General features: G+C 36.9%; 1 protein-coding gene across 1 annotated transcript in view; it reads left to right on the top strand.

Annotated features, from left to right (window-relative positions):
- FREM2 (FRAS1 related extracellular matrix 2) overlaps nucleotides 1-27301 on the top strand; it is a gene marked incomplete at its 5' end in the record, with an annotated part of 126421 nt that overhangs the window by 77730 nt on the left and 21390 nt on the right. The window contains 10 exons of the mRNA XM_084506453.1: nucleotides 11004-11153; nucleotides 13249-13458; nucleotides 13712-13909; nucleotides 16038-16202; nucleotides 16279-16461; nucleotides 18248-18378; nucleotides 19329-19487; nucleotides 20290-20593; nucleotides 22741-22872; nucleotides 23485-23816. Of these exons, the coding sequence (XP_084362579.1) occupies nucleotides 11004-11153; nucleotides 13249-13458; nucleotides 13712-13909; nucleotides 16038-16202; nucleotides 16279-16461; nucleotides 18248-18378; nucleotides 19329-19487; nucleotides 20290-20593; nucleotides 22741-22872; nucleotides 23485-23816 (1964 nt within the window). The remainder of the gene's footprint in view (nucleotides 1-11003; nucleotides 11154-13248; nucleotides 13459-13711; nucleotides 13910-16037; nucleotides 16203-16278; nucleotides 16462-18247; nucleotides 18379-19328; nucleotides 19488-20289; nucleotides 20594-22740; nucleotides 22873-23484; nucleotides 23817-27301) is intronic.

Raw genomic sequence — 27301 nt, forward strand, 5'->3', positions numbered from 1 at the left:
TGCAACTACTGTGATGCAAAATGCCTTAGCCCCTCCAGAAAGGCTTGTCATCAGAACTTCTTCAGTCTCCTAGTCAAATGTTTGATTTCTGGGTTGCTGGTTTGGACTTCTTCTTACTTACTTTTTTTTTTTTTTTTTTTTTTTTTTTTTTGATTGTGTACAAATTTTAAACTTTTGGCTTGTAATCACATTTTGAAACAAGAAAAGGTGCAATGAATGCAGAGCTGTTTTCAACAGGAGAATACTTGAAGAATATTTTGTTTGTTTCAAGTTTTTTATCAATTTTTTTTGTCTTCCCAAGTGATTTTAATTCCAAGCTACTGTATTTAGTGTTGCCATGAGAGCACACAGTCTTATTGCCGGGCTGAGAAACAGCCTTCTTTCCTTAGTGGAATTGTTGAAGCCTCATGCTGTTCACAGCAGGAAGTACATTAAATACATTTGTTCCACTTCATTCACATTAGATGGGCAAGCAGCCATTCATATTTCTTCTTGACATTTCTACATCAAGGCTGGGAAGGCAAAGGACTCAGATTTATGTCAGAGATTTCCTTTCCATTTTCTTTATACCTACTCGGCTGAAGTGATCATTTATATCATCCATGTGATAGAGGATAGCACCATGTGGGAACATTTTATAGCTGAGTAAACTGGATGATGATATGACCCAGTCATGACGATGCAGAAGGCCAATGTTAGAAGGTCAAACAGAACAGATACATTCTTTAGTCTTCTGGGAATTTCCTTCTTGCTGTCACGCCCCCTACAGATAAATGACCATTGGAAATCCTTACACCACATTGTGGAGATCAGTGTCGTACACCATGTCATGGAAATCGATAGCCACTAGCACTTGTCCAACTTGCCAGACAGTAAAGGTCACGTTGATATTTACTGTCAAGAGCCTAAAAAGAGGCAAAAAGTCAGCAGTGTAATGCTACATTATAAATCTATGTTTTGTATTAAGTGTCCTGGTAGGCAAACAGTGTAAGCTATTTTTCTGTGTGTGCACTGAGCCAAATTTCAAACTGATGATAATTAAATATTCTATTATTAACATGTTTTTTTCAGAGGGACATCCTTGTTTCACAAGACTATCTAGAATCTCCTTACTTCCACTGGCCCCCAAGGCAAGCATTCAAGTGTGTCTTTTTCTCATTGGCCATAGGTATGCCATAACCTTAAATTGAACAAGTGGCTGGATGATCTTCACAACTGATATCTCTCAGTCTATTTGTCCAATTTAATTACAATCCAAACACTATTGGCAGAGCATGCCTAATCTTCTTTTATGGACTAGAGTCATGATTTGGCCAAGTATCCTTCACCTGTTTCCAAAGATGACTAAAATTACAAATTAGTTATTATTTGTGCTCTGTAGAGCCATTTTTGACTACTTCCTTTTCTATTTTTACAGTGCCCTGGGTCTGATGCTTCTGGCACTTCTGAGCAGCTTTCAATTTCTTTTGTCCTCTCATTAGGTAAAATCTCTATGTGACCCCTCCTGTTTCCTCAATCTATGGAAAATGGCCAAATTGGCAACTAATCAAGGGGAAGAGTGGAAGACATCCAATTTATGACACGTTATACTCCCATTTTTCTCTACTTCTAGTTTTTTATTATTACCAGTTCCACAGAGTAAAAAATGTTTAATTTACAGTGACAGCCTTAAAATTTTAGTCTCTCTTTGCTCTCTATCATAGAAATAAATTTATTTCATATCTTAGAGTAGAACATTTTAAAGAGGGAACGAGGCACATTGATATTTTTCTATCATCATCTCTTGCTGACGGTTTATTCTATGTGTGTATGCAGGCACACAGTCATGCATTATACATATATGAACTACAGATGTTGAATTAATATCATCTTCACTTATCTGCTTAACAGCTATGTATGTATTCTAACCTTAAGATTTAGGTTCCCTTGATAGGTAAGGAGGATAAAGTGTGACCTTGTCATATCTTCAGATGTCACAGCCCCAAAGATGATCAGAGGGATGGAGCACCTCTTATATGAAATAAGGCTGAGGGAGTTAGGGTTGTTCAGCCTGGAGAAAAGAAGGCTCCAGGGAGACCTTATAGCAGCCTTCCAGTACCTAAAGGGGCCTACAGGAGAGATAGGAACAGACTCTTTGTCAGGGGGTCGAGTGATAGGACAAGTAGTAACGACTTTAAACTAAAAGAGGGTAGATTTGTACTAGATATAGGGAAGAAAGCTTTTACTCTGAAGATGCTGAGGCACTGGCAGAGGTTTCCCGGAGAAGCTGTGGATGCCCCATCCCTGGTGGTGTTCAAGGCCAGGCTGGATGGGGCTTTGGGCAACCTGGTGTGGTGGGAGGTGTCCCTGCCCATAGAGGGGGGGGTTGAAATTTGGTGATCTTTAAGGTCCCTTCCAACCCATATGATTCTATGATCTATTCCAGATGGCTCCTTTAGGACAGAGGACTCAGATGCTAGATAATCATACATTTAAGCCTTCACTGCTGTAGGTTCTTAATGATTAACTACATTACTACAGTTTTATGTGAAATACAGTATTTTTTTCTAGGAGAGTATTGAAATAGAGGACTGCTTTTAAGTTTTGTACTGAAAGAACATAAAATAATTAATAAGCAGAAAGTTAAAAATTATATGAACTGTAGAAAATTATACTTTATGTTAAATCCAGAATGAGTTAAATGAGCTGATGTTCTTACACATGCTGAAGTTTTCCAGGGAGACTAATGGATTGTTGTGTTATAACAGTTCACTCAAGAGTACTTTGAAAATGTCCTTCTGTCTTCATGCAGCATGTTTCTTTTTATGGCTTTGGTCTTCATATTACAGATCTTTTATTTACTATACACTGTTTGAAAATGTATTGAATGCCTAGAAAATCGTTCTAAGCTAAGCATTTTTTATTAGTTGCTTGCAATTGTAAGGAGTGAATTTAGTGTCCTGGTAAGTGCTTAGTGTTGTTTAAGATTTGAGTAATAGAGTTGTGTAGAATATCTTGATGCATTCAGTTTTCCTAAGGTTTCTTCAGATCATCTTGCTTTCTCTGACATTCCTTGTATTGAGACTGCCATTTTATTCATCAGTCTTTGAAGACCCAAAGGACGCTGAGTAACACAGTAGCCAGTTCTCCTTTCGAATGTGTAAATTCTCAAGGGAATAACTTAAGTTATCTCAGAATACTGTCCATCAGGCCACTCTTTTCTCCTCTCTCCCATGCATACACGGTCATAAGTCCAAAGGAGAGAATTTAAGAACTTTTAACAGCAGGGTCCATTTTTTGTCATTACAGCTCTGCTTTTGTGGTCTGTTAAGTCTGGCTGTTGTTTTATTTTAATTTCTGTTATATCTTCTCTGCTGAGTCCCATCCTTAGTGTTAGCTCCAATACACAGAGCATGGAAGGTCTCTGTTACGTTTTTCTTCTCAGACCTCATTGGGCCAGCTGTGTTTTCATTATATTCAGGCAGAAAAGCCTGGAAATAATTATTTCTGCCAGTTAAACAAGCTAATATTGAGATTGAATGATAAAGGTGCAATTGCGACAGTCTTTATTAGACAATCGTCTAATATGGTAAAGCTGTCTCCAGTCCAGAAAAACCTGTGTATATGTATAGTCAGAAGAACAAATATAATAACTATCCCCAAGAATGGAGAGAATTATAACTTTCTTTTTAAAATGTGGTACAAGCTGTGCCTGAAATGACAGAAAAATAACAACAGCCACCTGGTAAGCAATGTCTTTTACGTTTCTTGGTTATGCTATTCCTTTTCTCTTCACCATTTGTAATAAAAGTAGTCCTAATAATAATACCTCCCTTCTTCATTTGTTCGTCAATGAAACCATGCACATTTGCTACTTCAATAAGATTCATGTTTGTAATTCATTTGGTTAAAAAAAAAAAAAAAAGTCTCAGAAAATGCACAATCTGGCTTTATTTTGGTATTTAGGATATTTATATATTTTTTGCAAAGGTTAATTGTTTTCGTTGTGTAGGACCTCACCCATTTTCAGCATGCAATTACTTTTAAAAGTCCAGAAATTCTGTCTTTGCTATTGAATGGCAAAAGTTTCCTTGCCATTCTCTTATCAGCTTTCATTACTAAGCAACAAAATGTAGGTATAGCATTCAAAAGCTAGAATATTACTACTTGCTAAACAGTGGAAATCTCAGCTAGGGATAAAACAATTGTCATTGCTATGGTTTTGAGCTTTAAAATAATGATCATGATTTAAGTGGATGATGTTACAAGATATTATAAAGAAAGCATTTATAGAATAAGCTACTGCAATTTTGTGGTTATGTTTCTTGATATGAGTGTAGGTGTGGGAACGTGCCTTTGAAAAACAAAATTCAAAACATTCTTCTTGTAACACCTCTGTTTTTGTAAATATACTTGTTACACTCAAACCCTTTTTACAGCTTGTTTTTTTCTGCAAGACCCAGAAGTAAACTAATTACTCGATTAAAATATGAAAAACTTATTTAGAAATGGCTACATACTGTATCTCTCTAAGTTGATTTCTAAAATGCTGCTTGGCTTCCCCTTCCATTTGTGTTTGTAGGAGTCCTTATTTGTTATCTCGCATAAGAATCACAGACTCTGAGCTCCTTCTCGCTTGGCCTACCTGTGAGGTACCTTGTGTGTGGCATATTTAAATGCTACTGCCAAGCCTTCCCATCTTCCTGTCTTTGTTGCATCAGTTTGCTGAGAATTTGTTAGTGATACCATTTCCCAGACCTCTTATACAAAAATAATCTCTCTTTTTGAAAGTACAACATGTAGAAGAATCTTAATTGGTTTTGTGCTCTGTAGGAGGTCTAACAGTAGAAAAAAATGTGTGTCAAAGTCAGACGGTGGCCACAGTCAATACAATCACTTCTGGGTGTGTCCCCGAAGTCCTGATATCAAGGCCGGTAGGTAACGTATGCAATGATTGTAACAATATTTCTACTACTATTAAATTTTTCACATACATATGAATTCAGTATTTTGGAAAGGTAAGTGTTTCTCAGCAAACCAACCAAAGTAAATGAATTGCTTCCTAGAGAAGGACACTTGCAATAGTAAGCCTTTCTCCTGGAATGCCAGTTATAGCTGAGAGACAACTTGAGACTGTTCATTACTATCTTGTACAAAGCAGTTAAATAGTTATTGAAATTTTCATCTTCAGGTTAAAGGTACACATGTTGAAGGAGTTGAGCTGTGGTATGTCTTAACAGTCTCAGATGAACTTATTGTTCCCGATTCAGGTACACTCTAGCTCATCTAATTGTTATAGAACCATTACAATTGCAACTTGACATCAAGAAAAATCAGAATTAGGTCAGTTCTTCCGGCTGCAAAGTATGCTAAATGATGTCCTTGCAGCCCATGCAGCCCATGTGGCCAAGAAAAGTAAAGAGTATGTGACCAGAGATGGCATATTGCTATAGACACCTTTCTTCAGCCCTTAGTACTGCAGCTAGACCTGTAGTCTACTTCCTCTGCTATGTTCCTGTGCTCACACTTGTTTTTAACTCATTCATGTGGCAGGGGGATTACATGTGGATTCCACGCCTCCTAAGGCAGTAAGGCAGTCTTGTGATGGTACTGTGTATAGAAAAACTGAAACCTGGGTACAGAAAGAGAAAGTTCATGTTTGCTACAATTAAGTATCATATACATTAATTAAAAATTAATCATATATAATGTTTTTCATAGCAGCTATTGAATTTGATACACACTTTGCTGGAATTACTGGATTAAGTTGCATAAAATGAGAGTAATTCATGAATGAAACAGTACAGTCAATGTATGGCATTACCTTTATCTTTATGGATTAAAAAGTTTCACGTGTTTTTCTTGGAAAATAGACTAGATCTGGTAAAGTTTGCCTTCTTCAAAGTTTTTCATTTTAGATATTATAATGTTTTCAGTATCCTTTAAAAATATTCTAAGGTGCTGGGCAGAAATGTTCTGTAGAAACAAATGGAAATGCAGACATTATTTCCTTGAGATAATGTTTGTGGCAATTTGTCTGTGACTGGTAATTTTGATTCTGAGGTGAGTTTACTTTTTGATTACAATAGTTGTGACAACAGTGCTAAGAGGATGAAAGCTGTTAAGATTATAACATCTGAGTTTGAAAAATAATCTGTTTTGACCACATCAAATAAAAAGCTATAGGCATTTGCACAGTAGGTACCTGATCTAGAATTGAGCTTTGACTGTAATCTTGACCCCTGCTTCTACAGCATTCCACAAAAATAAATGACTTGGCAAATTAAATTCATTGTGCTAAATGCAAGCTCAGTTGCTTGCATAGCTTCAAGTATATGTAAATAGCTGTAGAGTGGTGCTACCAAGTTTCAGATGTTGAAGTCCTCTTTCATAATATAATAATATAAACTATTTAAAATGAACAGTTCTTCTAAGCTTTTCTTTTCCTGCCATTAGCATGAATATATGGGAGAGACTACACAGGTTAATCTTTACTTCTATTAAACAGTAAATGGACATTTCTTCTGTAAGTTAATAGAGCTCTTGTTCTTAACTAATCTATCTGCAGCTCACCTACTTCACATTCTGAAGGGTGGAGTCTCCCGTGTTAAATACAGACTAACCCCAGCTCCATCAATTAATGCTAACTGTGATACTGAAATGCAAGTTTGCATTGTCTAGCAGCATGTGGATTATCTGGGTTGAACCAGATCAAGTCCAGAGGAAATGTGGCCCTGTTTGTCTGTTGTTAGGTCTAAGCTAATTATCTGTGTCAGCAAACAGGGCTCATTCCTTTGAACTCACTAGCATGTCTAGACTGCACCAGAACAAGCTGGTTAGCTTACAAAGCATTGTTTTGCAGTTTCAGGACTACCACTATAGATTTCTAATAGCTCTGGCAACTCATAACGTTTACGTTGCTGTATTTGTACTGGGCATGGAAACCAAGAAGGAAAAAGTTTTTAGAGAGAAAAGATTTAACACCACCAGAAAAGATCAAGCATGTGTTCAGCTTTAACAACTGCTTCTCCTAGCTTTGATATCTATGTGGCAGAGTCACAGGTCCTGGTTTTTGTTTTGTTTTGTTTTGCTTTGTTTTCTGTTGCTTCTGTCCTCCTAGGAATATATGTATCTCTCACTGAAAATACTGATCACTGAAAATCACTTCAGTATTGAGGCTTATGCTGGTGTCAGTACAAAAGAGTGTCCTTTTCTATGTTTGTTTGTTTGTTTGTTTTCCACATACCCTGTCTTCCATATTATTTGCATTGGCAACCCAAACAGATTGTGGCACTTTGCATATCTTGCAAACACTATACTCTTCTACCATGTTGATCTAAAGTAGTTTGTAAAGATATCATTTTAAAAACAAAAGCTCCCTTGGAAATAAACATTTTCATGCTATCTCATTGGTTTTCTGATAGACCCATTTCTAGCAGCATGAGAAGTGTGTTTGTTTTCCTGTTTGATTACTGCCTAGTGCTGTAGTTGATATACACTCCTGACCGTATAAATACAAAGGCAAGACAAAGATTTCATGCATTTTGTGCAAGAAACCTGGGATTAAAGCTCCTAACCTTTCTCCTCTGATTATTGTAACTTCATGCTATTGAAATCTGTGGTCTGAACAAAAAAACTCTTTAAAAAACTCCTCTTATTTCCGAAAGAGGAACCATTAAATTTGCAGTGGTCTCTCTCCAGAGTGATTACCAGATTAAAGATCTGCTGTAAGTGAGCCCCAGTCATTGAGCAGAGTGTTTTCCAGCCATGACCTGAGAAATACAATGCTTTCCCTGTTAGTAGCTTGGCTTTGCTACTTCCCCTGGGGAGCTACTAACACAGCTTACAGGAAATGAGCTTTCAAAACATTTGTAAGGATTTGTTTCCTAGGATGAGTAACCATACAGAATGTGTCTTTCATTGAAGATACATGCCTCAAAAAGTGTGAAAAACAGACTGGAATACAAGGCTACCTGATTTAGGATTTAGGCATTTTTATGTTTGTCTGTGACTACATGAATACACAGTGCACGAGGATTCTTTTTCAGCAGCAGTAAAAAATAAATAAGTAAATAAATCATTAGGATAACATTAAAATAAACCAAAAACATTTTCTTTTACATCTTCCATCTGGTTTGAGTTTGGTCATGTAGGCTTCCTGAATAATCACTGAGTAGAAGGGAATGCTTCTAGATCTCAGGTTGTACTCACTGTGGTGGGTGTTCCATTCCACATCTCCTCCTGCATGTTTATTATGCTGGCAAACCTTCTGGAATTGCCTGTGTCTGTCCCTGAAAACTGAGAGCGAGAAGGCTGTGAACGTGAGTACCTCTCACTTAGGTGATTAAAATAAGGTGGGACTGAGGCTAGATCAATTCTGGAACTACCAGGACATCATTATAGAAAGAAGAGGATTATTAGACTCAAGTGTACTAATCTTTAAAAATATCTGTGTAAGACATGACATGTATCAGACGTGATGATATTTTAAGTACCTTTTCTAACTGTTAGCATATTCATAACTGTTTGATCTTAGTAGGTGTTCTGTATTTTTAAATGTCTAGAGGTTGGTTGAGTCTCTCCATCCTGAGAATTACATAAAGTCAGTGTATGTCTGAAATATCCCTGTAAATAGAACTCTTGTCAAAGTTAGTAACAGTTACAGAGGAAGATCCAGAGAGTGTATTCTATTCACCTGAGTCTTCAAAATGTTTCAGATGAGAGCTTCACAGTCCCAACTATAAATTCAATCACTGACAACCCAATCTCTATAGGCAAATAATGTAAGATGGATGTGTGTGTGTCTGTGCGTACAAACACACACACAGTTAAATACACATCATGCTGAATAAAAAGTTTGAAGTGGAAATGAAAGCCTTTTCATCTGCCAAAACTACACATTTGTCAGGTTTGTCTTTCATCCTGAAAAGGTTGATGACCTTGATAATGCTCAAGCAAGTCCATGAATCTGCACTATCATTCAGTAAATACATTCAGTTCCATCAATTTTTTGCGACCCATGGTTCTAGTTTTCCCAGATAAGTAGAGAGGCAGCTGCCTTTGTTTCCACTAATGTGGACTACTAAGGGTTTTGTTTGTTTGCTTTGTTTCTAATCATTTATTTTGTTGATTATGAAATACAGGAAAAATCCTGCAATCAGAAGAAAAAAAAATATTTTTCTCAAAACTTCTAATTTAATTCTTGCATGCAATTACAAAATACTTAGGAACTGTTGCCTTTTCAGATGAAGCTCTGGCTTATTAACAACTTAGTAACTGCTTTATATTATGTCTGGTTAGTTTTAATTAAAATCCCATCCTACATTGTTCAGTTTTCGATAAAAAGAAATAAGCAATCTATCACAGAGGAAATTGTTGTCATATGCTGTGTAGTCAGTCAGATTATCCTCAAGCACTTCAGGAAAACATAGGTATTTTTTTCTCTCTGATTATCTGATAGGCCTCTCCATAAATTTCATGACAAAATGTATTCACAATGTATTTTATTGAGCTCAGTTGTAGGCAAAAGCAGCTTCCTCATTTCCAAAGTATTTGTTCTGCTGTAATAGAAGGTTTTGCAACATTCTTATAATAGGGGAATTTGACTGAGTCAAGGAAGTGATGGGACAAATTTTCCCCTACCATTAAGATTTTGTATAACCTTTGGGTAACCTGTACCTTTTCTGTATGCTCAGCATAGCTCTGTAGATCCATAAACTTTTCCTGTCATTTCCTTTGAATTTTTCCTGTTTTTCTATGCCTGATGATTTCATAGTGCCACTGACAAAGCACTGGTTAAATCACTATGATCTCTGTCAATTCAAATCTAGTTGGCCATGTGCTGTATGGTGTTTTCCAGCTTATTTGTGGTATTGTAACCTCATGTTTGTAACAAATTCCCACTAAGCAGGATAACAAAATTATGATGAGATAGAAGGAGAATTTGTGTAGGTCTTCAAATCACATCCCAACCACTGGGGAAGGTGGGTATGATTTCTGCTGTGCAACAGAAAATGTGAGGCACTGGCTCTGTGTGACATTACTTTTATATGTTTGAAATAGAAATGGAGAGGCTAGCAAAGGGGAGCTACATCTAGGATGCAGTTGGTCTATGTTTTCAATCCTGTTTACTTTGTAAAATTGCTGTGGGTGGAAAAGTTGAAGAAGGGAGGAAAAATGAAGATAAAAAAATATGTCTGTTAAGTGGGATAAAGCTTAATCTCCTTTGCTTTTTGCTCTTCTTTCTTTATAAACTCTGGAACTTAAATATTAAGATAAAAGACTATTCACATTCCAGTCTACATGGAATAAGATTGATTTTGTTTTAAATGTTAGATGTGGGGGAACTAAAATTAAGCATTGCCCCTTTGGTTAGCTGGAAAACATTTCCAAAAGCAGCTCCAGTTATATATCATGTTTTAGTCTGGTTTTAACAACAGGAATCTGTGAGAACATTCTAGTTAAGCTTTCATTATCTATATTCACCTTTGTCTGTTTGCACCAAAGTGAAAAATGCAAGGAATTTTCTGGCTTGTGCACAGGACCCAGATCAAGTAAGTTTAATGAGATAATGCATTTGTTTTTGCACACAAATTCCTACCTTCTGCCACACAAAATTGGAAGTGTAGGAGGCAAGAAAAAGAGCGCAATGCTGATATAACAATTGCCACCCTAAAATGGGCAAAGCAATACTTTAAATTAAGCTAAAAGTACATGAGAAAAAGTCTAAAGCTTAAAACAAAGGTGTTTTTTTTTTCTTTTTCTTCTTTTTTTTTTTTTTCAGTTACTAAAGAGTGAAAGTCTCTCCATTCTCTAATGTTATGTTATGTTATGTTATACCTGTTATGTTATGTTATGTTATACCTGTTATGTTATGTTATGTTATGTTATGTTATGTTATGTTATGTTATGTTATGTTATATGTTATGTTATAGAGATATGTTATATCTCTAATGTTATGTTTCCTTTGTTTCCTTCAAGATAAGGTAAAGGAACACTGATAGATATTATTCTTTTTTCACCAGAACCAGCATTCTACTTTGGAAATGATGAATACTATGTTGATGAGAGTGCTGGCTATGTTGAGGTACGTGTCTGGAGGACTGGAACCGATCTGTCTAAAGCTGCTTCTGTTACAGTAAGGTCTCGCAAATCTGAACTAATGACTGCAGAAGGTAAGTAATTGTTTTGGTCTAGTTTCATAATATATCTCAACAACAAGTGCTAGTACATTTGGTCTTACCTGATATAGATTCAGCTACATAAGCTGAAATTTATACATGTCTTTCTCTTAGATCTTTCTTCTTAGAACAAATTAGGTACTTACAGAGTTTGCTCTGCAAGAAACTGAAACAGGAGGAACCATGAGGACCAACACTGACAGAAATATCTTCAAATATTCATATAAAACACTGTCCCACAAAGGCAGTTGATTGTTGCCACAACAGCATACTCTGGGCACAGACTTTTAACCCCTGGCAGCACACAGACTTTGCTCTTCTTACTGTAGACAGTGAGAAATTATCTAGTATCCTGTACAGCAAGAGGATTGCTACAGCTGTGTGGCTCAATGATGATTTGACAGAACCTTTGCAGAATCAGATGTTAGAGTACATACAAATACAAATGTTAAGAGTATTTTCACAAACCACAGTGTTTCAAACTAAGACGGTCATATAAAGGCATCACAAAAAGACCAGTAACCTTGCTTATATGCTTATCCCAAGTGTAAGTAGACAGTAGAGTTCATCTATTCAACTAATTTTCAGTGAGGTAAAGTTGTATAAACTTTACTGTTACTTGAGCAATGTGGAAAACCCAAAGATTCACCTGTAGAAAATCTTTCCGCATGCTTTCTCATAAAAAAGGAAATGATGAAGTCTAAGAATACATGATTATTTCTTTTATGAACTTGTTTTATATGATCTTCTGTCTTTGTTTAACCCTGACTATTGAAGTTATTTCCGGAGAAGGAGGGGAAATACTGCCTTATAGTAAGAATCTTAATTCATTGTGCCAGGATTTTAGCCTGATTCTGCAGCAAGTAAACAAACCTGAAAACTGAGGCTGTCGCAGCCCTCAGGCTCTTTAGTCTGTTGGTGACAGCCTAAAAGATCTGACATAGTTGAAAGCCTGTTAAGCCATGAACTGGGTCCTTGATCTTGACACAGCACAGCAGTGTCAAGCAGTTGATCTGATGCACTGAGCGACCAGTCCTGGCATCCTGCCTTACAGGCTTAGGCCTGGCTAGAGCATCAAGGACCCTAGGCAAGTGTCCATCTGATGACGACCTTTGATCTCACCAAATTTTGTCAATTCACCTAATTCCAAACCCCTTTTTAATGTCAATGAAAGTGTTTCCCTCAAATCTTTGAGTCAACAGCTCTGCTGCCACTTAGTCACCCTAAAAATGAATGTTAAAACTCAGTCTTTTACTAAAGCCCTAGACACCGTTAATGCTGTGCTTTTATATACAGTGACATATTTTAGTCAGGATCTTGTTTTGTTCCATTCCTTCTCATTGGTTTGTTATGGGTTGGCTTGCTTTGCTTCGAACAAAACAATGGTTGGTTGGTGTTCTTGGAGGTCTTTTCCAACCTCAACGATTCTATGATTCTATGCAAACAAAACAAAACAAAACAAAACATAAAAGCAAGCCAAACCTGTCTTTAACTGTAGAAGGTACCAAACACCACCTGACACGGGCTGGGCAGAATTTGATTCTTTTGGTTTCTATTCATTTTTGTTTTGAACAGCACATTCTCCTTTGAATAGCACTTCTTCCTTGCATTTAGCTCACTGACCTTTTTCCTTCCTTGTTTATGTTAGTCTCAAAACTACCAACTTTGTTATATACAAAATTTCTTTCCAAAAGGCTGCTTCATCTCCAGAGTCTTTCTCAAATCTTTATGCTTACTTTCAGTTCTTACTTCCAACAAACTTGATTGATTTTATTGGAATAACTTTTAGTTTACAAAAGAATAGATTCAATCCTGATTGTATCAGGAGTACCACACTTGTATCACACTTGTATCACTAAACAAAAAGTGACTTAATATCCACCCATTAAATTGTGTAGTCCAACTTAGATGGTCAAGAGATATTTTTGCTCTATGTGACTGTCAATGTTTGGCAAATATTAAAATTACATTTAAATAAAAAAATATATTTACCTAAATTTAACTGCCTGAAGTTAGATATGTTAGATATTTTTATTTTATTAATGCTATTTATGTATTTGATATTTTTTAATTCCTTTCCCACTGGTAGCTGGAGTAGATTATGTAGGCATCAGTCGTAATTTGGATTTTGCCCCTGGAGTCAGTATGCAGACATTTCGTGTGGTAATTCTGGATGACCTTGGACAGCCGGTGTTAGAAGGAACTGAGAAGTTTGAGCTTGTGTTAAGGATGCCTATGAATGCTGCCCTTGGAGAACCCAGCAAGGCAACCATCTTCATTAATGACTCAGTGTCTGATTGTGAGTTGATTTCTTGTCCTTTTCACATTTTTACAAGAGATGGATGACTGCAATGTACAAATAACACTTGTCCTTTTGTATCACACCAAAGCCAATGAATCTACACCTTTGAGTTTGTTATATCACTTGCTGGCTAGCTGCTTATGCAATAGCTGCTGGTGCAATATAGCACAACAAAATTTGTAGTGGGGGCAAAGATGTGTTAACTTCTCCAATTATAATTTACCTGTGCTTTTTATGTTTTTCTGCCTAGTGCCCAAGATGCAGTTTAAAGAATCTTTATATGTAGGCAATGAAAATGATGGACAGATTTCTGCCATGATATACAGAAGTGGGGATATCCGATACACATCCACTGTGAGATGCTATACAAGGCAAGGTTCAGCTCAGGTAATGATTGACTTTGAGGAGCGTCCTAATACTGACAGTTCAATCGTCACCTTCCTTCCTGGTAAGCTCTTGATCGTATTTTAGAAGCCTCTAGTCTACTGTTTTGTGTTACTTTATTTTCTTTTGTTTTATTTAATTTTAAGTGTCTTATAAAGTAATGCCAAAAAGGCTACTCTGGAAAACCAAAATCTTTCCATACACAGTGTGTAGAGTGCATACAGATGATATTAATAGTCTCTTTTTGTGTCAGTTCTGATCTAGAGGGATCATCAATAGGGATCAAAGTGACATATCTATATATAGATCAAGCATGAGGGTCTTTTTGATCCACGGTAGCAAAAGCAGGTTCAGAGTAACACAGTGACAAAAGCACAGACCTGCTGTCCTACAGGAAACTTCCGAAGTTCTGCCATTTATTAGACAGATTTCTGGAAAATACACTTAACTTGCACTGAAATTAGTAGTAGATCCTTTAACAGGGATACAACTCTAATTTGTGTTTGAGATTTTTTGTTGCTTTGTGTTTTTGTTGTTGTTGTTGTTGTTGTGTTTTTGTTTGTTTGTTTGTTTGTTTTTTGTTATTGTTATTGTTTGGTTGGTTGGGTTGTTTTTTTTTGTTTGTTTGTTTTTCAGAGAAGCTTTCCTAAGCTAGTTTGTCAGCATCAAATGTTTAATGTCTCACATCAGATATGAAACACAGATAAATCAGGTGTTACTACCTTGAAAGAATACTGCCTGATTCCCTCTATTTGTGCAGAAGACAGTTTAGTCCTCCAGTCTTCTAAGTCTACACACACATATTTTTTACAAGCTCTAAACAAGTTCTGTCATCAGTATGAAATCCTCTGTATGCCCTTATCACAGGAATGACAAGCTTCATATTTCACGTATCTTAGCTTTTCAGAAAAGTGAGTTGTTTAGTCATTCATTTAGAATGGACCTCGGCTGTTAGTGCTGGCATGTACTCCATGCCTTTGCCATTGCTTCTGTGAAACCAGGAAAGAGTCCAACTTGTTAAGATTGATGGATTCAGGCCCCCCAGGAAGTGAGTTTTACCTTTTCTTTTGAGTGTCACCCTAGTATTTCTCAATTAAGAGAGGTAGCAAAGAGGTCAGGTAACATCATATCTTGTTTCCATAAGCTCCTTAGGCCTGTTTACAATGCATCAGTTTCAGTACAGTATTTATTCATGCTTGCCTTGAAACAATGAGCCGGATGAATATTTTGTATTTCCTTTTTTCTCTGAATGAATAATTTATTTTCTGTAGGGGTAAAAGCATCACAGTAAATGAAGGCAGTCAGCATCCTAATCTGTTCTTTCATCTTGAAGAACCTTGATAACTTTTTCATGCAATTTATAAAATTACTGCAAATTGGCCTCGTCTCTCTCACATCCTGTGCTGTTCCATTTGCCAGGGATGTAGAAATCATTCTCCTCATGATGAACCCACTGAGTCTGATGCTGGGAGACAGATAGCCTGCATACCAGTTACAACTCTTGGTGTTCTTGTAGAAGGCTTAAAACAAAGCCTTATTCCCAGAGTCTCAGAACATCTAGTAAGGTTAGATACATGGATTTGTGAGTACTCAAATTGAGCATTTTACAACTCCAGAGAATTTTTAAGGAGATATTCATTGTCATTTGGAACAGTGGGAGTTTTAAAGACATTAAAATGGAATAATAAAAGTGAAGGTGCACAAGATTGGAGACTATCTCAGAAATGTTAGTAATTCTGGAAATTCAAAAACTCCAGGACAAAATTACCATTATTATTACTGAAAGTTTCGATTACTGTGTTTCCTTGTGCAAGTATTTAATTCTGAAATATGAACTGTGTATTTCACACAGTGTGGAGGTCACTGAAAAGTAGTATGAAGATAAAACAAAAAGAACAATACATGTGAAGTGGATGTACCAAATATAAACTTAGAGAAATCTCAAAACAGAGGATTCCATTTAAATAGGAAGCTTCCATAGACACGTAATGAATACTCATTCTGCTTTCTCTATTATTGTTGTCATTCATTAAATTGTATAGTGCCAAGATAGTGAGGTGGATGCCTTTGCCAGCATTTTAAAGGCATCCATCGTGCAAAGGCATTACATCGTGCTGTAATAGAAGAAAAGTGCTGTAGCAGAGCAAAGAACACCTAAGTTCTGCGTGATATTACCTTCAGAATGATTGCAGGTGAGACTGAGAAGCCTTGCACACTGGTGCTTATGGATGATACTTACCATGAAGAAGATGAAGAACTACGCCTGGTTCTTGGCACTCCAAGAAGTGATTCTTCCTTTGGTGCCTCTGTTGGTGAACAAAATGAGACCCTGATAAAGATTCAGGATGATGCAGACAGTAAGAAATTATTTTGTTATTGTTGCATTTTGGAAGACCATTAGTGTGCTCTAAACATATTTTCCTCTAATTACAGAAGCTATTATTAAGTTTGGTGAGACCAAATTTAGTGTGAGTGAACCAAAGGACACAAGACAAGTAGCAGTTGTAAAAATCCCAGTGCTTCGTCTGGGAGATAATTCCAAGGTTTCTGTTGTGAGAGTTCATACAAAGGATGGATCTGCTACTTCTGGAGAAGACTATCACCCTATATCAGAAGGTAGGGTCACTCAGATACATCCTACTATTTGTAGGATTGTTATTTCTATGATTCTATGATTATTAGTTATTATTATTAACATTATTGTATAATGCTTGAAGGGTGAAATAACTTCATGAAAAGGATACTATTCATCATTCAATATCGTCACCATCCCTGGAAGTCTTCAAAAGACGCTTAGATGTACAGCTTAGGGATATGGTTTAGTGGAGGGCTGTTAGCGTTAGGTTGGAGGTTGGACTCGATGACCTTGAGGTCTCTTCCAACCTAGAAAATTCTGTGATTCTGTGATTCTGTGATCGATGTGATCCCATGTGGTAAGCAAGTATCAGATTGCTCTTGGGAAGCTAGATATCCATGAAGATATTTACAAAATAATTGCCACTCCTTTGAAAACATCTGTAGCTGAGTAAATGTGGGAGAAGAGTGAGAGCCATTTTAGGAATATTTGCAAAGTGTATTACCATTACTCTGCAGAAGCATCTATTATAGGATATGACTGTGGAGTTGTTTCAAGCAACTCGATAAGTTAATGGCTTATTGCTGTATCTCGGAATTAATTTATTTCTGTTTATTGTTCAACTTTCATAATAATTAAACTTTCTTCCTATACCTCTGCAATTCACTGCCCACTGCTCCTCAGTAGTGATGAATGAGGAGAAAAGCTGTGAAAGAGAATGAGAAATTTCTTAGCTGATTAACTTCTTTCTGTTAGTAGCCCACCTATGTGGTTTGGTGAATGATTAATAGAGTTTGTAGCACTACAGATTTTTTGTCTTTTAAAGTTTGTTATAATACATGATACTAATCTGTGTTTTAAGACCAATCTTTCATTCTGGAGTGTTTTCACAGTCTTGGATAAGTTATTTTGTTGTCCAACCCAGCTGAAGGATAAGACTTATTTCTGAACATCCAGCAACAACATTGAGCTATCTCCAAATTCCACAGGAGAGGCGTTTCCTACTACTGATATATGCAGAGAAAAATCATGAGCAATTAGAAAATTATCAGCCTGGATATTGATAACTCTAGTCACTTTGTCTCCATCATTTCAGTGTCTTGCTCTTTCCTTCTGAAAGCCATGGGAATTTTTAATGTCATATAATGGTTTGGATTGGAAGGGACCTCAAAGATCATGTAATTCCAACCCCCTGACATGGGCAGGGACACCTACCACTGGACCAGGTTGCTCAAAGTGCCATCCAACTTGGCCTTAAACACTTCCAAGGATGGAGTATCTGCTATTTCTCTGGGCAACCTGTGCCAGTGCCTCACCATCCTCAGAGTAAAGCATTTCTTCCTAATATCTAATCTAAGTCTACCCTTTTTTAGTTTAAAGCCATTACTCTTTGTTCTATCACCACACTCCCTGACAAAGAGTCCCTCCCCAACTGTCCTGTAGGCAAACCTTGGTTACTGGAAGGTCTCCCTGGAACCTTTTCTTCTCCAGGCTGAACAACTCCCTCAGCCTTTTTGTAGGAGAGATGCTCCAGCCCTTTGATTGTCCCCTCTCTGTGCTGTGCACCAACAGTGCATGGGACCAAAGATTTGAAGGGAAATGTGCTACTGCAGAACAAAAGGATCTGTGTCTCTGCCCAAAAGCCTTTGAGAAAGATCTATGATCTGCAGGGTTTCTACATAGGTCTGGGGACATCTGTGGGTTTAAGAGAACATAAACATCTTTAATTTGAAAAGTGGGTATTAACTGCTGTCTCTCGTGGCTGGATCTAAAATTAGATTGTTATGAACATCAGATTTATTTTTAGGTGTCTCATTATGTTTTTAGAAATTGAGTTTAAGGAGGGTGAAACACAGCACTTTGTGGAAATTGAAGTTCTCTATGATGGAGTTAGGGAGATGAGAGAAGCCTTCACTGTTCACCTGAAGCCTGATGAGAACATGGTTGCTGAAATACAGGTAACAAACTGATGCAAAGTCCTCAACAGCAAAATCCGGTAAAAAGACCTTGCTTTCTGTCTTATAGCTTTATTATTATTTTAATATTTATGCATGCCATCTTGGCTTGTAGTTTAGAAGACAAAGAGGATCACTCTGGGTGACATTGTAGCACCTACCCAAAACATTTTTTTGCTATGTCAATAGGGTTCATGGGAATATAGAGACAAGAGCCTATGTGGAACAGAAGTCTTCAAGACATCTTTCCAGATAGATTCTCTTCTTCAGATTAGCCTGAATGAAACCTGATGTCCTCTAGGAAACACTAGCTGGCAATAATATATCCCCATGCTGTAAAAAGAGCAGTCAGGTGAAATATAGCTTCTGCTGTCAAAGCTATGTTGTTGCTATGTGAAATGAAGTAGCCACACATTCTTGTTAGTTAGCATTCTATCATGCATGCTTTTAATATAAACAGCATATCCCTCTGATTCTCCAAAAAGTGTTCTTCTAACTCTTCAGTCCCTTCATCTATATCACATATATAGTCTGACTCCAGGCAGCCAGACAGCAGAGATTACTGTCAACAGACACCTTTGCTGATGTCAAACACCATGTTTTTACCAGGCAGTTGAAGAACAACAGTGTACATCAGAGTTCTATCAGAATACTGAAGTGCTTCAAGAAAGCTGCAACACAAGAGGTTAAATGGTCTGCTACCCTCAGTGTTGTGGAAAATGAAAAAAATTATATATATATATAAATCATTTTAGCTCTTGGTTTTATAGTCTGCAATATACTTTGCAGTGCCTTGACCCTCCTGCAATAACTCATCCAGCTAAGGTTTTAGAACTTACCTTGAGAGTGTTTCAAAAGCTAGGAATGATCTTTTTTTCTTCTCAAGGTCCAGCTTGAATTCTCTTATTTGCTTAAAAGTTCACAGATAACTTTTTCTGCCTTTTCATTATCAGGCAGCGAAGGCCATTGTTTATATTGAAGAAATGAACAGCATGGCAGATGTCACCTTTCCCTCTGTCCCTCAAGTTGCCTCCCTTTTGATATATGATGATACTTCTAGAGCCAAAGACAGAACAAGTCCTGTAGCTGGCTATCCTGTCATCTGTATTACAGTAAGTATCTCTGTGGAAAGATGGATCAAAATAAGTATATGGATTTTGTTTAAAGGATCAGTTGAATTTTAGACAGTAATTATCAATCACTTTGTTGTGAGTCACACATGAGTTTAAGCTAGGACAGTCCTAAAAGATAATATAATTTGTCTGGATAGCAAATCAATTTTTAGGGGGACAAAAAGCATAGAAAGATGTTTCATTTGTTTCTCACTAAGAACAAATTTCATACTTGCACAATGTCTACGATTGTATCATCCTACTTTCCTATTTACCTTAAAATAAAATAAATTAAATTAAAACCTTAATTTGTAAGGTTAAAATCACTTGAGATAACCAATGGGCCATTGTTTTCAGTAAATGTCACAAACTGAAAAATGAATACTGTTTGCTGGAATACTACAAGCTTCTTTCATCACAATTTTACAATCAAATGCTGTCATGAATATCCATATGCATTGAGGAAGTTTTTGGTCTATCTGTATTTGCAGAATTAGATCAAAGGGTGACATTCAAGTTAAAGCAGCAGATGTAAGTATAGTTTGAGCTTTCATAACTGTGTTAATTTTTCACCCATAAACTGTAATTTAAAATAATAGTCTTTTATTTCAATAAGCATAGTTAGACCTGCTTTTTAATCTACTTTAACAGTGCTAAAAGCATCACTGTCGAAATAAGTTAATTACTCAAGAGCTTTAGTGAAGTTATCAGTTCCACGTTGTTGAGTTTTGTGACTCTTGATAAATTAAAATTCCTTTTCCATGAAGCAAATAAATTGTTACATATCTGCCCTGTTCTGCAGGCTTGCAATCCTAAATATGAAGACTTTGATAAGACTGGTTCAATATGTGCCAGTGAAAACATCAATAACACCTTGACACAATACCGGTGGCTTGTGAGTGCACCCACTGGTCCTGATGGTGTGACTAGTCCTATGAAGGAGGTCGACTTTGATACCTTCTTCACTTCATCCAAGATGATCACACTCGACTCCATTTACTTTCAAGCTGGCTCTCGTGTCCAGTGTGCTGCTCGTGCTGTGAATTCAGATGGAAATGAGGGTCTTGAACTTATGAGCCCTATTGTAACTATAAGCACATCAGAAGGTAAGATATCATCACCTATTGCAAAATCCCTAGGACACTTTTGGATCCAAAATTCCATTCTAACAAAATCAAATTTCATGATAGGTGTTTTAACACTACAGCCTCACCTTTTCTTTTGTTGTTCGTAGAAGCAGTGCAAAAGATATCTTAGCATGGCAAAAAAAGTTCATAGAAGGAAATGGTTTTCATCTTTGCTAGTAACCTTTAAATATTTATTCACTTAATGAATTTTTATATTCTGAAGAACAGTATTTACCAGGCATTGGAATTCATGAAACCTGGGTTTTGTTGTCTTTTGAATTCAACTGTAATAATCTTGCAGTACATCTCATTTCCTATTAGACATTGGAGAATCCACATGGGAGCACTACTTTGAATGCCTAGCCAGAAGAAAAGCTTCATTTGGCATTCAAGCCTAACTGGACACCTGAGAATGAGTTTATTCCTTGACTAAGGACTAAAACAACTGGTGTCAAATAACAGGACCTGTGGTTGATATATTCATAATATTCAACCTTCTTTCTCTAATGCTGTCTTTGTCTCTCTCTATCTGATTCTCTGATACCTAATAAATATTGAATTAATGCTGCGTCCTCTCAGCCAGCAGAGGTACTGTAATCTACCTCCTTTGCCCAGCCAGCACTTTCCATGAAACTTGTACAGAATAAGATTGTGAAGCAGAGGTGTGGAACTGATAAGGATATGAGTACAGTCTGATAGCATATGCTGTTTTGTCATAGAAATCTCAGAGACTTTTTTTTTTTTACTGTATAATCTGGTGAATGCTTAATTGTCCATAATCAAGGTGAATTACAAAACACTGATTATTATTACCTCTCTGCAGGCCCTTTGTATTATTTGTGTCATCTCTGCTGGCTTTGTAGCTGTGTTAAGTCCACTCTTTCCTGTAGGATCTTACAGTAGATAATAAATTATGTGATTGTTCATTTGTAATATCATTTTAATTTCCCTGGCATTTGCAATTAAATATTTTAGTTAAAACATTTAGTTTTCTCCTAAATTAGGGCTTTAGGGATCTTAATGAATGGAATTGCTATTTACCTCCTTCCTTTATTTCACTTTTTGGCTGTAGGTTAAAGTCACCTTTGTTTGCATTATCAAGAAACCTACACACTAAAAAGGACTCTGTCTAAGTAAGGGCATTGTCTACAAGATGCAGTGTAGTGATTTTAAAGACAGACAGCCTTGTGCTGGGTGAGCTAGTTTGGTTATGTAAAACAGCCTGGCTACATTAGCCTTATAATGCATGACTTGGATTACACACGACAAACTAGCAGAGCTAATTAGCACGGACTCAACAGTGAACTGTCATGCATATATTACTTCTAGTATCTTAGCTAACTTATGATGTGAAAGTCAACAATTCTGAGGATTGTGTACAACATGATCTGGAAGTTTCATTTATCTCTGATCATACATTTGCAATCTTAATCTGTTGGTCCTATAAACCAGGACTAATCCTGGAACAGGTTAAACTAAGCCTGGAATGACAAAAGTTACAGATTCTACAGCATTGGAGAAATTCAAAACCTACTGGACTAGGCCCTGAGCAACCTGATCTGGCTTTGAAGTTGGCCCCATTCTGAACACAGTATTTCTAGAGAATATTTCTAACCAAAATTAGTTTATGACACTATTATTCTAACTACTTTTTGGTCAGTTATGGAAAGGGAGGCTTATAGAGTCCTTATAGAGTCCTATGAAGTCATGAATATGCCAAAAGCAGTTGAATACTGATCAGGTATCATCCATAAAACTTTGTTTTTGGGAAGGAAGGAAGGAATATGCATATGCCTCTGAGCACCTTTGTATGGTACCTGACACTTACTCTGCATGTATAGTTGCAACGTGTAACTGAAAATTTTCAGGTGCAGAGTCATCACCGGGTTCTGGAAATGTGATCCAGTTGATCATGAATGATTTCTGTTTTAATTCTTTTACATAAATTCCTATTCAAATCTCTGATAAATGCTGCCCAAAACATTTACTTGTCATTCCAGAAAATTCTCCTTGTTTTAGAAACATGTATGTTTTGAAAAAAAATGGTTTAAAATTAATGCAAGGCAAAGTATGGATTATTTCCTCTAGACTTAAAGTAAAGTTACTTTCTCTTTTTTTTTCATTAGGTCTCTGTCAACCTCGTATGTCAGGAGTAGTTGGAGCAGAACCATTCTCTGCCAAATTGCGCTATACTGGCCCAGAGGATCCAGCTTATGCCAATCTCATCAAACTGACAGTCACGATGCCACATATTGATGGTATGACAAAATCAGCTGTGGAGTTGAGAGGAGTCATACAATGTGCTGTTATTTGAGCTAATCTATCAGTCATATTATTTTTCATACATAAAATCATGATATAATCTTTTAACACATGGAACAGAGAAAAGTGTCATGAATGTACAAGTATAGTTTGCAACAAGATGTATAAGATACTGCATTGATTCATAGTCTTTGATGTGAAGATTAAGGGTTTTCATATTAATTTCATAGTTTACATAAATTGGGCTAGACCTACATTTAGTAAAATTCCTTTGAAGCCCATACTTATACCAAAAAAATATATATATATATTAAAAAAACATATGAAGACTTTTAATTACTACATGCTTCTGTAAAATTCACTCAAAAATCTGAATGAGAAATATATTGGAGATTTAAAAATATTCTATTTGGTATTTCATATACAAAGGTATAATATTCTCATACACAGTATATCATCTTTCTTTGAATTCTGAATTACGTTTATTACCGTGAGTTCCGAATACAGAAGTATTTTGTAAGATCTTTGGCATTTGAGAGTTTGGGGCTAGATTAATGAACTCTGACCACTGAAATATAGTGATAGTTCTATAAATTAATGTTTTTTAGGCATGCTGCCTGTTATTTCTACAAGAGAGCTCTCCAATTTTGAGCTGACACTTAGCCCTGATGGAACTAGGGTTGGAAACCATAAGTGCTCCAACTTGTTGGATTACACAGAAGTGAAGACCCACCATGGTTTCCTGACTGACGCTACCAAAAATCCAGATGTGATTGGAGATACCATTCCCTACCAGTACAGCCCAACAATTAGAGGCTTCAATACCTTACGCTTCTACCGAAATTTGAATCTAGAAGCCTGTTTATGGGAGTTTGTTAGCTACTATGACATGTCCGAGCTCCTCACAGATTGTGGAGGCACCATTGGGACAGATGGACAGGTACCAACCTATAACTTGATTTTGTACTGTATTCTTAAAATGGAAGACTTCCCTTGGAAAGTATCTATAAGATAATATATTGATTTAATTATTTGTATGTAGTTTAAAAATAAGAGTTCTTACTTCTTTTTCTTAAGAAGATAAAGTCTTCACCTAAGACCAGCTTATTTCTTAAAGCTATCAGTGTCCATTAAACACTGTAAGTGTGTTATAAATGAAATCCTTGTACAATTGAGAGAAAGACTTAGATTGAATTAAATTTGCAATGATTTTCACACAACTTAGTTTTGAAATATTTTAGGACCAACCTATCCCACTTTTATTGTACAGTGAGCCACTTCAGTCTTTTCTTAGAATGAGAACCTTCTTGAGGATTGCTTTTAGCACATTGATAGTGCTGGAGTATTTAGTATCAGTCATTGTGTACCTTAAAATAGAGTTTACAAAAATTGTGAAGAGTCATCCTGCTGATAACAATTGACTGCAGTGTCCTATCAGCTGCTTGGCACTGCCAATCTCTTGCTCACTGTAACAAGACCCACCAGTGCAGACAGCACAGTGGTTTTGCATTACCCAGCAGAAAATTTTGTGGTCACTAAGCAGAGAAGCTGTCAATGTGGCTGAATAACAGAGCTGTGAAAGTAGTTTGAGGGTTATAAACAAGAGAATTGGAGAGATCTTCAGGTGTTCTTTGGCAAATGATTTCTAGATATCCATAGTAATGTGGAAATAAAAGGGTGTGGCATTTTTTTTTCTGGCACAGTGACAGCAAAGGATAATCCCTAGGTCTTCCTTACGCAATTACTGCACAAGCCTGTCTGATCCCACTCAAGCTCTGGAGTACAAAAGCTGAAGCTATGAAGATCAATTCTTTATGACATGGAAATGTTCCTTTGGGGAATTAGGCTGGTAGAAGGGCTGGAAACGCAGTACCTTGTTTCATTCTAAACACAATAGTTGTGTGGTACAGCCAGATCACTTACTGGGCTCACTAGCATCACTTGTTGAGCCACTGTGAAAAGGATGAAGCCACTGTGTGAAACCTCCATAACTGCTCTGTTTTTTTTAGCAGGTGTGCAATTTGACTAGGAATCTGAGTAGACTTACAAGCACAAATTCTTACTATGACAATCCCAAACAGCATGAGTAGTGCTTACAGATGAGAAAAGTGTGCAGTTGCCCAAAGAAACCTACAGGCATGTGTAGCAAAACTTTTTTTTACTACTAAAAGCATAGGTGCTAATGGATATGTAAATATCTAATCAGACAAGCTGAATTTTCTCCCTTTTTTTTTAATATTTACATTCTTAAAGTCCACCTTACTCTGTCAGTGATCATACAGTCAATATGCAGGACAAGAAATTACACCCGATTCTCTCTAGCCCTTGATTAACATCCTAAAATCCTGCTCCTTTTAACTAGATGTTATGTACTCAATAAAATATAATACCAGAAGAAAATGGAGCTTCTCGCCTTTTCTTAGATATGAAGACCCTGATGGTTATGGCATCTCAGTGCTCTGTTGTCTCTCCTGGTTCCTTGTCTGTTACAGAGACCAGTTCAAGGTATCTGCCTTGATGCTGCGAGTTCCCTGTTGGTGCATCTGCTTGGGATTGCCCCTCTGCTACAAGCAGATCCTCCTACAGGTGCATTCCACTATAACCATGAACCTGTCAGAGGGGAGGGGAAGGCATGCGAGTGTGGGATGTAAACCTTTCACATTCCCACAAGATAAAAATGACAGCACTCTTCACTGTTCTTAGAATGATTTCATTGCTTCAACTCATCATTCCTTTCACTATCTCTTTATGCCCGTGAAGACCTACAATATACAGCCATATATTCTTATTTCCCACACAACACAATCATAAGCACACAGGCTCACAGAGCTGCCACACAGCTGTCAGTCAATCCTGCCACCTACACAAGCCACTTCTCCCACAGTGAAAGGGAAGACCTGATTTAAATTTTTCTAATACTCTGTGTCCTATAGAGAAAAGGCTGAGCACTTGATTTAGACAAATGTGTGTCTAAATAAAACCTATGTATGTTCATATGGGTATAAGCAGAGGAGGAAATAAGAAGCATCCCTGTATTTTGGTAAATATGAAGAACCTCTATGTTTGGTTGTGGAGGATATACATAAATGATAATATATCTTAGGAAGAGAGATGTACTTGCTTTAAGCTCTGGATACATTATGTACTTTATGTAAGATCCCTCATTTCAAGGCTGAGAGGGATGAACATGAGCTATAGAGCCATGAAACTGCAGCTGAAGTCAGCCTGTAGTGCTCCATAGGGTGTGGCTAAAAGGTTAGAGTGGTAAGTGAAATATCAAGCTGAATTACTTCTAGCAGTGAAGCATTGCCCCACAGCCAGTATGCGCTTCACTGCCCTCCCTGTTTCCCCCACCTCCATTTAATTCTTCTCCAAGTTTGGTCTTTATCTTCACATGACCCCCTCCAGCTGAGAGGGGAGGCAGTCAGTGCCCTATCTCCGTGGTTGTTACCATTGTTGGTTTTTTCTCCTTCAGTGAACAATTAATAATCCTCCTCCGTGAGAGGGAAGCTGGCAGCTATGGTTTTCACCATGTTTTCTTAGCACACAAAGGAAGCTTAATTTCCATTATACAGACAGAACAGATAAAGAAATATTAAATTCTCCTACCACATCCTGCTGCCACTACAAATTTACTAGCTTGAGTTTACCAGATATTTGGCTACATCTTTAAATTCAAAATTCTGCTTTGCAGTTCTAGCTCTCCTGTGTCTATATGGTCAAAGATAGCACTCGTGGTTCAGACAAAGATAATTCACAAAAGCAACTGGCAATATCTTGTGTGATGTGGACCTTCACTTTATGGGAATTCCTCCAATAGTAGGGGAAGAAGATGAGCTTTTGTCAACAAAAAGTGAGGTGGGAGACCTGCAGCTGGCGTAGTTCTTCTGGCAGTGCTCCTGGTGTTTGCCACAGAGTGCAGCTGTCTTAGCCAGTTCCCATGAACTCATGAACTGTCATAATACATACAGGGAAGGTTTCAGTTTCTTTTCTTTCCTCCTTTTTTTTTTTTTTTTTTTTTTTTTTTTTTTTTTTTTTTTTTGTCTTTGAGGCCTTTTGCTTGTGACCCACTCTCTTTTGCAATTATTCTGTGCATGAGCAAACCTTGTGTGAGTTAGATGCAGCACTTCTTTCAGAATACAGCTTGCTGCTTTGTTCCTGGTTTCTGCCCATATTTACCACTTCTGAAAAATTAAGCATCTATATATCTATATATGGATTTAGATGTGCAGCTTAAGGTACTTATATTTAGAAATAAAGCCTCTTTAAATTGAACTAATACATTTGGGTAATAGCTCTGTTCTGGTTAAAGTTAAGGTCGCTTAACTTTAGCAACAGCTTTCTTTTGGACAACCTGCAGTCACAACTTGAAATTCAAGGTCTATATTTGGGTACGTTGGGGCTGTAAATAGGTGGAGCTCACCT

Source organism: Aythya ferina, assembly GCF_964211825.1.
Source record: "Aythya ferina genome assembly, chromosome: 1".
NCBI lineage: Eukaryota > Metazoa > Chordata > Aves > Anseriformes > Anatidae > Aythya > Aythya ferina.